Source organism: Asparagus officinalis, chromosome 9 (genome assembly GCF_001876935.1).
Source record: "Asparagus officinalis chromosome 9, Aspof.V1, whole genome shotgun sequence".
NCBI lineage: Eukaryota > Viridiplantae > Streptophyta > Magnoliopsida > Asparagales > Asparagaceae > Asparagus > Asparagus officinalis.
The window spans coordinates 64,077,862-64,093,313 of NC_033802.1; the positions used below are offsets into that span (position 1 = coordinate 64,077,862).

The 15,452-nt window shown below is 42.9% G+C and overlaps 1 protein-coding gene across 1 annotated transcript; it reads left to right on the plus strand.

Annotated features, from left to right (window-relative positions):
* Positions 2,436–3,353, plus strand: LOC109823541. The gene has a single exon (XM_020389820.1). The coding sequence runs from the start codon at positions 2,436–2,438 to the stop codon at positions 3,351–3,353; it is 918 nt and encodes a 305-aa protein (XP_020245409.1).

The following is a 15,452-nucleotide window of genomic DNA, read 5'->3' on the forward strand; positions in this document are numbered from 1 at the left end:
AGAAGAAAAAATCTGATTGCTTCGGTTTGTTAGTATCAATGATGCATCATATACCTACTATTGGACTCCTGGGTTTGAGGACTGGTAAATTTATTCAATAGCATGTGTCCTTTTACTGCATTATTAATAAACAATATAATTTCTACTTATTCAATAGAATTGGCTTAAAATTCTCTCTCTTTTTTTTTGGGTGGGGGTGGGGGTTAGTCAAATAGAAATTAAAACAAGAACTAGGATAACTAATGGGATAAAAATTTATAGAGTTAGTCAACTAGAACTAAAACTAAAATAAAATTTTACAGTGTTAGTCAACTAAAACTCTAACGAAACTAGAATAATTGGGATAATTATACAAAATTATCCCAATTTTTTTTATTTTTATATAAAATGAGAGTTCTAGTCTCTCAAATTATCCCAAATTTTAGCTTAAAACTAGATGGTAGAAAACTAGAACTCATAACATTTTTACTTTTTATATTTTTTTCTTTATTCTTTTCTACTATGGTCATCGCCATCATTAGACTATGCCAACAGATCAGATCTCGTCTCCTCTTAGTCATCTCTAATATTTTTTATTGAATATTATAATTATATAATTAATTTAAAAGTAAAGATTGTATCAATTTATAATTTATTATTCAATAAAATTGAGAGATGAGGAAAAGAGATCTCGAGGAGCAAAAAAGGAAGGAAAACGTGAAAAACGTTTTTTAAGCTTGTACTATAACAATAATTAAAAAATAAAAATGCTACAACATATATTGTAATAACAATTGTCAATATCTTATAGTTTAACCAAATGCTATTCAATAGTAAATAACATTCTAGTAAATAATTATTAATCAATAATAGTAACTTTAAAATACATAAATTATTATGAGATGAGGGAGGCCTTTGGCCTCCCTCATTATCCCTCCATTTTACACCCTATTATGATGGTGTAACACTCCATTAAGTGGGGGTGACTCTTGGGTACTCAACCTATTCACATTGACTATCTATAAATATACATCATAGGCCTTTGGCCTATGTAAGAGTTTCAAACACGTTATCAGCACGATGTGTTCTTGAATCACTGAGCCATAAAAAATTTGGCCTATGTAAGAGTTTCAAACACGTTATCAGCACGATGTGTTCTTGAATCACTGAGCCATAAAAAATATATATATATTTCCTTCCTTTTTTGCGCATTGAGATCTGGTTTGTTGCAGCGGGAGCGTTCGACGGATCATCGCTAGGAAGCAGCGGTCTACGGATCTTTAGTATCGATCGTCCCTAGATTTTTGATCTAGAGGTAATTACTATAATCCGTAGAATAATGTATGGCAGCTGGAAAAAAAAGGAAAATTTTGTTACTGTTCATTCCGAAAAATGCACAGTAATTATTAAATATTTCGGAATGAACAGTAATATATACTGTTCATTCTCTGATATAGATAGTCATATACAAAAGCATCAACAAAGCCAACTAAATTAGAGTCTCCAGTTAAAAACAAAGTATTTGGATCTGAACTTAGGAGATATGTGCTTAAAGTGATTTGTTGGATCTTTAATTTGTTGATTTTTTTTAGTAGTCACAGTTGATTAAAGTGATCCTTTGATATATTTGGAACATACTAGTTTATTCCAACACTGTTTCTTTTGTGAAATTCCTAAACTCTGTCTTGTTAACACTATGCTCTGACAAAGAAAATTATTTAGATGCATCGTCCGCATCTGGTTAACTCATTGTAGTGTCGGTTTGTAATTACTTTAGTACCATCCATCAATACTTAATTATTTGTGTGTGGTTATTAAAGTTTCCATGTCACATTAGTGCCGTAGTTCATCACTATTAAATGTGATTTAAACATTATGTAACAAGTTTTGTATGTCGTACAGTAGCGTTTATTGTACACCATCTCGTCTGTAGTTTTACATAGTATATTTGTAGTTGACGATCTGTTACACTGCATTGTACTATATATTTATCAGTTTATCCAGCATAACACTATATAATAACAAACTAATCATGTACCTCAAGTGTTTGCTCTGTCCAGCAATTGTTATGCCTGTTGCATATATTATTATTAAATTGCGTGGATGTTTAAATAAATAATGTTGTGGTTTTTGGATCAGCCTGTTTTGTCACCAAATTTAAATTCCTTGCATTTTCTTTTCCTTCTGAGAGAGAAATTGTAGTGAGGATATAATTGTAAAAGTCAAAGACCGGTGTATTCCATTGAAGACGAAGGCATTTTTGCAAAATGCAGGGAGCCCCTAGGGTTTTCCAAATTGTATTTTAATTCTATGTTTTTTTTTATTATCTTTGGACTGTATAATCGGACTTTGGACACTTTTTATTTTTTGGTAACGGGCTGATCCACGCAACATGTTTATTGCATGAATTTTTAATTCCTTATTATTAATTCATGTCTTTCAAATGCATAGATAAAATGGCTAAAATAGCGAGCGTTGATTTTGAAGTCCTTGACGCTGCTGGCAAGAATTATTTGAGTTGGCATGTGGACCTGAAGTTCCACTTACGTGCCCAGGGCTTATTAGCCACAATTTCAACTCCTGCTCCACCGGCTCTGGCCACTGGTACGGGTAATGCTGTAAATAATGTTGAGGTTGCTTCTACAGTGATCGTCTCTGATATAGATAAGGCGAAAGCCATTATCTACATCAGGAGACATATTGATCGGACCCTGAAGGCCGAATACCTGACTGTAGAGGACCCAAAGGAATTGTGGACTGCACTTGAGGACCGATACAAACATCAGAAAGATGTGATCCTCCCACGTGCACGTTATGAGTGGGAAAACCTCCGACTTCAGGACTTTAAGTCCGTAGCTGAGTACAACTCAGCACTTCATAATATCACCTCACGCCTGAAGTTGTGTGGTGAAGAAGTTTCGGAGGAACGCATGTTGGAGAAGACTTACACATCCTTTCAAGAGAAAAAAAAAATCCTCATGCAACAGTACCGCGAACGAAAGTTCAAAAAGTATTCTGAATTACACTCCACCCTTCTGATGGCGGAGCAAAACAGAGAATTGCTTTTGGCCACTCATAACCTACGCCCTGCAGGCTCAGCTCCTCTCCCCGAAACTCACATGTTTTCTTCCCAGAAGCAGAAGAAAAAGCATAAGGGTAAATTCAACAAGGGGAAGGCCCCTAAGTGGCAGGCCAGATGTCCACCCCAGAAAAACAACCCTTCCCAGAGCAGCAATAGTGAGGGAAAGAAGAAGTGGAAGAAGAAGACCACTGAGCTGTCGTCCATTCACAAGAACACTTGGGAGGACAAATGCCACAGATGTGGCATGACTGGACATTGGTCCAGAAACTGTCGCACTCCGCGACACCTCTAAGATCTGTATCTAGCGAGCCAGAAGTCTCCTGTTGAAACAAATCTGGTGGAAAAGCAGCCGTCTACTCAGTTCACTGTTGATGACTTCGAAACGGATGATCTTCTCGACTAGATCCATGTTATCTTTATATGCATTTAAATTCTCATAGTACTTTCATCTTTAGTTCTTTACTTTCCATGTAATGCACTTTAATTTTCAATAAAGATAGTTATTTTCTTTAAATTAATATATTGCATTCATGTTATAGATGAAGTGTGAGTGCCTTGTGGACAGTGCCTCGACGCACACAATCCTTCGCGAAAGAAGCTATTTCAATAGCTTATATGATTATGTCGATCCTGTAATTACGATTTCGGGACTATCTAACATAATAGAAGGATTTGGTGAAGCAATGATATTGCTCCCAAATAAAACGAGACTAATAATAAAAGATGCATTATTCTCTCCGAAATCTAATAGAAACCTCATAAGTTTCAAGGATATTCGTTTAAACGGATATCACTTAGAAACCAATGATATAAATGAGGATGAGTATTTGTATGTAACTCGTCAAAAAGATGGTTCAAAAACTATCTTAGAACAATTCAAGGGACTCCCGTCGGGTCTATATCATACATATATTCAACCAGTAGAAGCTAACATGATTGTGCACCAGAAGTGCCATTCTTCGACGAAATTTAAACTTTGGCATAACAGACTGGGTCACCCAGGATCAGCAATGATGCACCGCATCATGAGCCAATCAAGTGGACACAACCTGAAGAACCTGAAGATTCTTCAGAAGGGTGATTACTCATGTCTATCTTGTTTCCAAGGTAAACTGATCACGAGACCTTCCCTTCTGAAAGTGGGATTAGAGTCTCCTAGCTTCTTGGAGAGAATACATGGCGATATTTGTGGGCCTATTCACCCCGCAAGTGGACCATTTAGGTACTTTATGGTACTTATAGATGCATCAACCAAGTGGTCTTACGTGTGCCTTTTGTCCACCCGCAACTTAGCTTTTTCAAAGCTATTGGCACAAATTATTAAGTTGCGGGCTCATTTCCCCGATAATCAAATCAAGAAATTACGTCTTGATAATGCGGGAGAATTCACTTCACAAGTCTTTCAAGACTATTGCCTAGCAACTGGCATCGAAGTTGAACATCCTGTAGCACATGTTCACACCCAGAACGGGTTAGCAGAATCTCTAATTAAGAGATTGCAATGGATTGCTCGTCCATTGTTGATGCAATCACAGTTGCCTGTTGAGGCTTGGGGTCATGCCATATTGCATGCCGCATCGCTTATCAGAATACGACCCTCTGGTGGCCATATTTTGTCACCAATGCAGCTTGCTTATGGTGCACCTCTGAATATCTCACATTTGAGAGTGTTTGGTTGTGCAGTTTACGTCCCAATTGCTCCTCCACAAAGGACCAAAATGGGTCCATAGTGTCGTTTGGGTATCTATATAGAGTTTGATTCGCCCTCTATAATAAGATACCTTGAACCCCAGACGGGTGACGCATTTAAGGCACGTCTTGATGATTGTGAATTTGTTGATGATTCATTTCCTAAACTTGGCACACAGTCCAGGAAGCCTGACGCTTCTAAGACCATTTCTTGGAACACCAAGACTTTGTCTCATTATGATCCGCGTACTAGTCAATGTGAAGATGAGATCCTGAAGATTCTTCATCTTCAGAATACAGTACATTTACTTCCGGATAAAATCACTGATAACCAGAAGATTATCAGGTCACACGTCCCTGCTGTCAACACGCCAGCTAGGATTGACATCCCCAAAGATGGATGCAATCCGCCGGCAGCAGAAACGGCTGTACCTCAATTGAAAAGAGGACGCCCACCAGGTTCGAAGGACAAAATCCCTCGTAAAAGAAAAAATCCTGGAGAAATAAAGATGAACCCAACACAGGATACTGAGCTCAGACCAGCTTCCTCTCCCCTCCTAGATTCCCCTGAAGAGGAACAAATAGCAGAAACATCAATAAATTTTGTACGTACTGAGGAGGTATTGGACAGAAAAAGCACAGTCGTCGACGACAACTTTGCGTTCGATATTGCCGTTCACGTCACTGAATACGACGATGACATCGAACCACGGTCTCTAGCGGAATGTAAACGCAGAGACGATTGGCCAAAGTGGAACGAGGCAATAGGAGTAGAGCTGGACTCACTCTTGAAACGCGAAGTCTTTGGACCAGTAGTCCAAACACCTGAAGGTGTAAAACCTGTGGGATATAAGTGGGTCTTCATCAGAAAAAGAAATGAACACAACGAGGTTATACGCTACAAAGCACGGCTTGTAGCACAAGGGTTTTCCCAAAGACCGGGAATAGACTATGAAAAAACATATTCTCCGGTTATGGATGGGAATACCTTCCGATTCCTAATAAGCCTCTCATCTCTGGAAGGCCTAGAAATGCAGCTCATGGACGTTGTGACTGCATATCTATATGGCAATATAGATAAAGATATCGATATCTATATGAAACTCCCTGAATGATATAAAATTCCACCAGAGATAGCAGATAGACCTCGGGACGTCTATTCTGTTAGGCTTCAAAGATCATTATATGGTCTTAAGCAATCGGGGAAAATGTGGTATAACAGACTATGTGAGTTCCTTGTTGTTTGCGGAGAAAGTTGCTATTTTCATTGTTATCGAATCTATTACAACTTTAGTCGTTACAATAAACTCGAATGAAATAAAAAGTTGATCTTTTTATAAGATCTCCTTACACAATGAAAATAAAAAAAGTTTACAACTTCATCAAACAAACACAGAGATCGTTTATCGATCTTCTGCTTGCGTGGGTGTCTTTGCCTGTGCCGGGGTTTATCCGTGGACCACCGTCGATCAGATCTGATTGCTGAAAAATTGGGCAGAGCTTCGTCTATCCGCGAAGGGATCGAGAAAACTGAAGCGCCTATCTCGGATAAAGCGAGATATTTGCTCTTCTTAGTGTTATCGCAAAGGGACAATACTAAGGATCAGGTACGGGTGATGTAGATCTGACGAAGAAACTCTCTTGCGTTGAAGAACTAGATCCGATCTCTCCTCCTCCTCTCTTGAAATCTGTGCACTTTAAGTCTTCAATCCGGCAGGGCTTCGCCGAGGCACGAGAATTCCAGCCCTGAAAAAATGAGGCCTAAGGCTTGTATTTATAGGCATGAGGGTGTCTCTCAAAATCCGGGACACCCCTGGGGTGTCTCGGAAAATCCGAGACACCCCTGGGGTGTCCTGGAAAATCCGAGACACCTCTGGGGTGTCTCACAAAATCCGAGACACCCCTGGGGTGTCTTACATTGGTCGAGACACTCCGTTGAAGTGCATTCGTCCGCTTCCGCTGTAAATTCTTCGTCCGAACTCGGATTTTAGTGATTCGAAGTGCGTTGGAAGTCTGACGAAGAGTTCTATCAGCTCCAATGGTTGGATTATCTGTAGAATGAACGAGACACGAAGGGCGTTGTTCTTTTTGTAACATCGCGGGGCTCTCGATTAGCCCGTGCCTTCATAGTTCGTCGATTCACTTCAATCGTTCATCGACATCAATCGAACTCCTGTGGATCGGATAGTGACGTTCATTGTCATTCCTTAACACTGAGCTTACCCCTCCTTAGGCTTCGGGATAAAATGCCCCAGAATCGAACTCTGGTGTCTTCTTCATACGGAAAAAGACTAAACCGGCAACGCGTGTTAGGCGTTGACTTATCCCTGCTTAGGCTTCGGGATAAAATTCCCCATGCGTGTAAGGCACGGATTATGGTGTTATTAATAACAACCTGCCACGATGTTGAATATGTGGTCTTTTATCCTTTTTATGGTCAAAGACTAACCGGCAATGCGTGTTAGACATAGACTTTGGGATTTTTGGCAAACCCCCAGCCTTCAACGGGTTTGACGTGCCTTTACTGATTACCGTTTGAATCGGGCTAGCATGTGAATTATTAAAACCCGTTTCACATGTAACGTTGTGCTAAGAGAATTGCTTCTCTTAGACTTAATGCTATGATTTTGAATACATAGACTTGAAGAAATTGGCAAGGAATTTTGTCTCCATGTCGTCCCAGCTATTTACGCTTCCTGGCTTGAGGCGGCGATACCAATCGAAGGCGGCTCCGCGAAGAGTGCCGACGAATGACCGCACCATCAGAGGCTCATTGCCAGAAATAATACACAGGTGCGATTTGAAATAAATCAAATGCTGAGTAGGGGAACCCTTCCCATCAAACGGCGTGAAGTTGATTAGATTGAACTTCGCCGGATAGGGGATTGATTCCCACTCTCTTGGGTATGGACAGGGAATGCCTGTTTTCTTCGTCTCTTGAGCGGAGATCAATGTGTTGATTTTGCTCTCGAGATCTTTGATCTTCAAGTCTTCACTTGTATCTTCGTTGGCATCCTCGTTACCACCCCCTGTATTGACAGGAGGGTTATTGGCATTGTGAGCTTCATCCCTATCCGTGTGCTCCTCTTCCTGAACAACCTGGTTACGGTGGCTTGGTTCACCTCGCTGGTTCGTCAGTGCCTGAAATTGTTGCTCATGCATCTCTCTCATAGTCTGCATGGCCATCTGCATCTCGAACCTAAAGCTTTCCTGTTGTTTGGCTATGGCATCTTCGAGCATCTTGGCCACTTGTTCCGCGCTTATCATCAGTGACTCGCGGGGTTCCCCCTCACTGGACACTGTATTATCTGATGCGACTGCGGAGCAGGTATCCGACTCTTCACCTTCTGAAGGTACTCTTGTCCGAACCCTACCATAAGTTCCTCGTGCGATTGCTCCAGACTGCAGACGGGTTAGACGCCGGGATGCTTTCAGAATCGACTCGAGATTATCCCGTGATGGGGTCTCTCTGCTTGTCATATTAGCGGTGACCCTCGGGAATTCTTCATCTTCAACCACCGTCCTTCTTTGCCGAAAATGCCTACGCCTTGGTTTTGGCATTTTGGTACTAAGTCTCTCGAAAACTGAAACTCTTTCGGGAACTGCCTTAATGCAGTTGCATTCAGACAATACCGCCCGAATGAGTTTGGAACAGGGGCATTGAGTTTCCTGTTCTCGGGGACTCCTCTTCCTGGTTCTATTCGTACCCCCAGCACGATAGTACAACTCGTCATTTTGACAGTCGGAGTAACCTATCGTGTGCGGGCACGACTTCTCAGGTATAACACTATCACTATCAGATGATAATGTTTCCATCTGAGGGTGACTTGCCTTCTTTAGGCTTTCAAAAGTTACCCGCCTCAAAACATGCCTTTTTGGGCGTGAATTTTCGGCGTGCTCTTGGACTTCAATGCGCAAATTGGTGCGCGCAGCTGCCTTGAGCTCTTTGTCATGCTGGAGGTGATGGCGACCCCCAGTATGTTGAGTCGTTCTGGGCTTCTTCAGCGGGCCCAAACGCTCGTGAACTCGAGCCTTGCCTCTCTCGTCGGGAATTGGACCGAGGCGCTCCAAGACTGGCTTTCTCCTTCGGGAGGATTCTGCATGATCTCCCGGAGTAGCTATGGGAATTCTCAGCGACTTAGCTTGGTTCGCCGGAGGTTGAATTTTGGTTGGAGGCTGCAGTTGCTGCTTTTTGGTCTGAACCGCCGCTTCAGACTTCGGCCTCCAAACTTTGCGAGTTGGTGACGGCTTCTTGGAGAAGCTATTGGAATTAACGGCGACTTTGATTGATTCGCCGGAGGTTGGCCTTGCTTTGAAGGCTGCAATGGCTGCTTTTTGGCCTGGGTCGCCACTTCAGACTTAGGCTTCCAGACTTGGCGAGTTGGTGGTGGCTTCTTCGCCTCCTCCTTTTGCAGTCTTCTACGGGCTTCCTGAGCTTGAGCCCGTGCCTGCGCTGACATCGCGCGGCGCTTGCGAATACGCTCTTCGAGCATCGAACGGTTCTGTTTGACGCGGACCCATTCGTTCTTTGGCGGCTTGGAAGAGTCGCCGTTCATTGGTGGTTGAGGCTGTTTGCCTCTTCTGTTCTTCAACTCCGCGTGGTAGCGGAATCCGTCCGTAGACTCCATCACCTTAGCGAGTTGTCAAACGGGGCGAGATCTTCATTGGTGGCTTCGACTTCTTCATACCAACGAACCTTTCTCCTGGAGGAGAACTTGGACTTCTTGGACTTGCGGGGGGAGGTTGATCTAGACGAGGACAAGTATTCCTCAAACTTAGTTTGGTCGAACTCGTACTCGACCTCCTCCACGACCGGAATTGAAATTCGCAGCTGCGACGCATCGATCTCGTCAGCGAGATCGTCGGCTCCCACTGGGGTCGCCAGATTGTTCGCGGTGAAAATCGTTGTTTTCTTCATCATTGATTCCATTGCAAATTCTTGTAATAGTTTATCGATTACAAAGATCCGGTCTTTTTATAAGATCCGGTTACAACGAAAATCAAAGAAAATAAAAGAAAGATTACAACTTTTTATCCTTGTTTGTCGAACAAATCACGAGCNAATAATTAAATAAATTTTAATTTGAAAATAATATGTAATAATTATAATGTAATACATTGAAGTACTATATAATATAATAATACATTATATATTATTATATTGTATTACATTTACTATTAATAATATATTTAATACTAATGTTACAATTGGTCAAATAAGTGTCAACCAAAAATACTCAGCATGGTGTTTTAAAAACACTTTAGAGGGAAAACACAATAAAATGATATTTTTTTAACAAAAATACAACAACTAAAACACCATGGTATCCGAACAAAACCTAAAATCTCCGGGGCCAGATTTAGCACTTGGAACAACACCACCTTCAGCATTAACAGAGAATGACATCCCTAATATACGAGCCGGGTTCATTATCTCTAAATTTAAATGAAACGCATTTACTCTCCATGTGGGTAGTTATGAGCTACGGATTTTCAGACTTGCGAAAATCATATGGATGGAAATTTCTAACATGAGCATCCCATGATCTTAAATAAATAACTGTTTTAAAATCCGTTAGCTTTGATATTTTTGAATTATTAAAAGAGATGATCTTATATAAAGTGAATTTTGATCTAGCCTGGTTATATTGAAATGTAAATCACAATGAGCAGATCGTGCAGATCTTTCATTTACATCTCTGTCTGTGTATATATAATCTCCCTATTATTAGGGGTGTTTGTTGGTCTGCAAGTAAAAAGTGAGAAAGTGACTTCTTTTCAATATTTTAGAAGTTCATTTGCATGTAAGTTAGGGCTGGCAATGGTACACAATTCCATTCCAACCAATTCATGTACCAACCGTACCAAATACGTTGGTATACCATCAAATTGGTACATGGTACACGGTACAGTATACCGTACCAGCTTCAAAATATGGTACGGTAGGTGGTACACATTTTCCTCTACCATGGTATACCGTACCTACCAACTTATATTATATTAAATTATTTAATATATAAATTATATATATATCCTTAAATCTCAACCATAGATTTAGGGAAGATAAATCTCAACCGTACCTACCAAATACGTTGTCTAACTCTTCTATTTCACATTCATTTTATGACACAATTGGTGGCTTGCAAATGAACATTAACTAGCATACATGCAGTTTTCGTTTGATTAATTAGGTTCAAGTTATTTTGCTGCTTTATATGGTTTTTTCCCTAATCATCTAATATGATTTCTCACTTCAATATAATGTACAGTGTCATGGAACTAGTTGATGCTGGTGTCCCCTTACCTACCTTAGCACCGATCAAACAGACTATAACTCAAGTTGAAGGCGTGAAGGTATATCTTAACTCCTATCAAGAACTTGGTTGCCCATTGTCTCTTAAAATCATACCTCTATTACATGCATTACTAGTTTTTGTTACCTTTTTGATAATATGATATTGCCTGTAATTCCTTTTTGCTTAAGCAAATTATTGTCGAATCAATGACTGGTTAGTTTCTTTGAGACTTAATTATATGTGTTTCTATAATGATGGTGTATTGCAATACTGCTAATGACTGGTTAGTGGTTGCCTATGGTTATTAGCAATCCCAGAGCTCATCATACATCACACATTACCAACCGTGGCAGGAAACCAGAAAAGCTGTTGGATGCGCTAGAAAAGGCGAGGAGCGAACTCGTTGAAGCAGTGAATCGAAAGACAGCAACATGAAAATATAATTGTAAGAAACTTGGTATAAGCTCATATATGTATGAAAGATCTTAGAGCTTCTACAGACTGACTAGCAAAAGACATACTTGGTAGAAACCCAATACTAACCGTACCAACCGAGTACCAACCGTACCAAGTAGTTGGTATACCAACGTTATTGGTTGGTAGAAATGGTGAATTTTTCCTACCAATTATATATTGGTTGGTACTTGGTACTAGGAAAATGTAATTGGTATACCTACCAATCCAGCCCTATATATAGGGTTGGAAAAGACGTTACAAAACCCGTAATTTATTCCGTAACGTTCGTCATAAATTTTGTAACGTTCCCCATAATTATATAGCCGTTACACATATTTTTGTTGGTTTCTTTCGACCTTCCTCCTTCTGAGGAAGCGTTCGGCCTGTTCTCCGCGCACCTTCAACTCTTTCCAGGTATTGAGCGGCTCTACTCCCATAACGTCCAAGATATTAGTGGACAAGTTATTATGACAGATTTACAAGACGAACTCTTCCGTGACGGGATCCTTGCAGTTCATTGCCTGATTGCGGAAGCGTTTAATGAAGGTATCCACCGACTCTCCGTCTTTTTGTTTCTCGTCGAAGAGTGTCCTGACCGACACTTCAGTGTCATCATCGAAGAAATGAGTGAGGAACATGCTTTCCAGGTCCTCCCAGTTATTGATGCTCCCGGGCTTGAGGCGGTGGTACCAATTGAAGGCGGGCCCGCGAAGGGTGCCAACAAATGACCGGACCATCAGAGGCTCGTTGCCAAAGATCACTCCCAAATGAGACTTGAAATAGATCAGGTGCTGAGTGGGGGAACCCTTCTCGTCGAACGGCGTGAAGTTGATCAGGTTGAACTTTACCGGATACGGGATCGAATCCCATTCTTTCGGGTAAGGACATGGAATGCCAGTCTTCTTTACCTCTTGAGCAGACATTAAAGCATTAATTTTGCCCTCGAGATCCTTCATCTTTTCGTCCTCACCTATATCCTGTTTTGGAGAATTTTTGAGAGGAATAATACGGCCACCTCCAGTGTTATCATCATTGGTGGGTCCACCCCTAGCGTCGTTATTTTTAGTGGGGCCACCCCCAGTATTTTTGGGCGGTGCGTCGGCCATGATGATTTCGTCCACTTCCGGATCGCTGTCAGCTGCGGCGTTCTGGGTGCGACGGCTGGATTCAACTCTGACTTGATTGGACAGAACCCGAATTTGTTGATCATGCTCTTCCCTCATTCGCATCATGGCCATTTCCATTTCGAACTTGAAGTTCTCTTTTTGTTTGGCCAAGGCATCCTCACCTATGCTAGACGTTGTATCGTCGGAGGCGAGTGCGGAATAAGAATCTGAGAGTTCGTCATCGGAATGGATTCCTTCATGGATCCCCTGGTAATCGTTATATCCGACGGCTTCTAGCTGAACATGAGCTATTCCCGAATTGATTTTTCTTCCTGGAGAGAAATCAGGGTTGGAACCACTTGAAACAATCGGAGATTTTCCCTTATCAACCATATTGACGGTAACCTCTGGGAATTTATCATCTCGAGTAACTGATCTTCTTTGGTGGAAATGCCTTGATTTGGGCTTCGTCTTTCCATCGGAGATTCTCCCGAATACCGAGACCCTCTGCGAAGCGGTCTTGGGGCAGCTACACGCTGACAATACTGCCTGGATAATTTTGGTACACGGACAGTGAGAGTCCGCTTCCCGGGTACTTCTCTTTCGAGATTTATTCGTACCCAAAGCCCGATAGTACAACTCATCGACGTTGCGGTCAGAGCAACCTATCGGCTGTTTACATGAATTCTCAGGTATAATAACAAACGGACCACCGGGCGACGTATCCAAACAAGACCGTTAGCTCGCCAACGCTGAAGCCAAGCTATACGCAACGGAGCAGGTTAACGAGGCGACAAATCGCACCCAAGCATTGGAATGCATCCACTCGCACGCGGAATCAAACCAATGTTTAGGTGAATCACCGAGTCATCTAAACAAGAGCGAACTCGGATGAATCACGATCAAATCAACATCAATTCCGGACTCAAATTCAGAAGTTGATTTACTGCCATATCAGGAACCCGACTCACTGCCAAATCTGGAATCAAGTCAAAGAGTCGTTGCCAAGTCAATCAACCACACAAGAGAACCAGAACCGGAAACAAAGGACGAAACGGACAAACACCCGGGGACTCGGCCGAAACCGAACCACCCCAGGGTGGCTCGGCCAAAGCCGAGCCACCCCAGGGTGGCTCGGCCAAGGCCGAGCCACCCTGAGGTGGCTCGGCCAAAGCCGAGCCACCCCAGGGTGGCTCGGCCAAGGCCGAGCCACCCTGAGGTGGCTCGGCCAAAGCCGAGCCACCCCAGGGTGGCTCGGCCAAGGCCGAGCCACCCTGAGGTGGCTCGGCCAAAGCCGAGCCACCCCAGGGTGGCTCGGCCAAGGCCGAGCCACCCTGAGGTGGCTCGGCCAAGGCCGAGCCACCCATGGGTGGCTAGGCTCAGAACTGTGCAAATGCACAGTTCTGAGTGCCTATAAATAGGCCTTGTGCTCATTTGTTTCAGAGGTTGGAAATTTTGGAGAGAGGCGAAGCCCTGCTGGATTGAAGACTCAGATCTAAAAAAGATCACAACTTTGAAGGCTTGGAGACTTGGACTTTCAGATCCGGTGCTCGGCGATCACCAACGCCAAATAAGGCAGGAGTTCGAGAGGATTGGATTTGAGATCTACACGATCACACTCCGGATCTAAGCTTGGTTCTTAGATCCCGAGATTCGAGCGGTTGTTTCCTTGGTGAAACAATCCCTCCCGGCTATTATTCCCTTGGTGGAATATTACCCGTCATATCGTGTAGATCCGACCGGATCGAGATCACGCGGTGGTCCACGGCAAATAACCCCGGCGCAGGCAAAGAACCCACACAAAGCGAGTGACCGCAAAACAGGAGCTCGCGATTCGTTCGACACAAAAGGAAAAAATTGTAATCTTTACTTTGTTTTCTTTGATTTTTCATTGTAACCGGATCTTATAAAAAGACCGGATCTTTGTAACGCATAAAGTTGTTAACTGAGATAGCAATGATATCAACAATGAAGAAAGCTACGATTTTTCCCGCGAACATCGGGTAGGGCACCGATACGATCCTTCAGAGGAATCCTAAACTTAGGGAAATCCACGCTGCGGTAGGGCTTTACCGGAGGTTCGGGATCTGAAGTTGACGAAGGCCGGAGAGCAACGTTGCCTGCTTTTGCCTTAGGCGCTGATTTGGCTTTTGGCACCCAAACTTGTTTGGATCTCAGCGATCTCCTAACTGCCTCTTCCTTTTGCATTTCTTGTGCTTTCCGCACAAGGGTCCGGGCATCCGCAAGCAAGGTGCGACGCTTCTGGATTCGCTCCTCGAGAGTAGAGCGGGTTCGTTTGACACGAACCCATTCGTTAATTGGAGGTCGGGAGGAGGATTCCGATGCTGGTCATGGCGATAGATTAGCCACTTGGCACTTTCTGAACTCCAGATCTGCTTGGTAATGATGTCCATCCACCTGATCCAAAGCCTTGGCGAATTGGCGCGCGAGGCGTTGGCGTTTTCTTTGACGTGCTCTCCTTGATAGAGTTAGCACGCCTTCAGCAGTCGGCTCCTTAATCGTGAAGGAGTTCAGATCTGCAAATTTGGCTTCATTGAACGCCGGTGGATCATTGCAAGGTGCAACAGCAACAGCGGCGGAGAGATCATCTTCTTGGATCTTCAGATCTGAAGACCAGCAGATCTTTCTGGAGGAGGAGGCACTCCTACGCTTGCCAGGAGAGGCGGATCTGGAGGAGGAGGAGGAGGAGACGTACTCCTCGAACTTTTGCTGGTCGAATTCATATTCGACCTCTTCGAGCACCGGGATCTTGATCGTCGGCTGCGGCACGACAGCTTTGGCAGCGAAGCTGTTGGCTCCCACTGTGGTCGCCAGTTTGTTTGC

What these genes read in the sequence shown, in the direction of transcription:
- LOC109823541 (XM_020389820.1), top strand. Translation starts at nt 2,436, where the DNA reads ATGGCTAAAATAGCGAGCGTTGATTTTGAAGTCCTTGACGCTGCTGGC.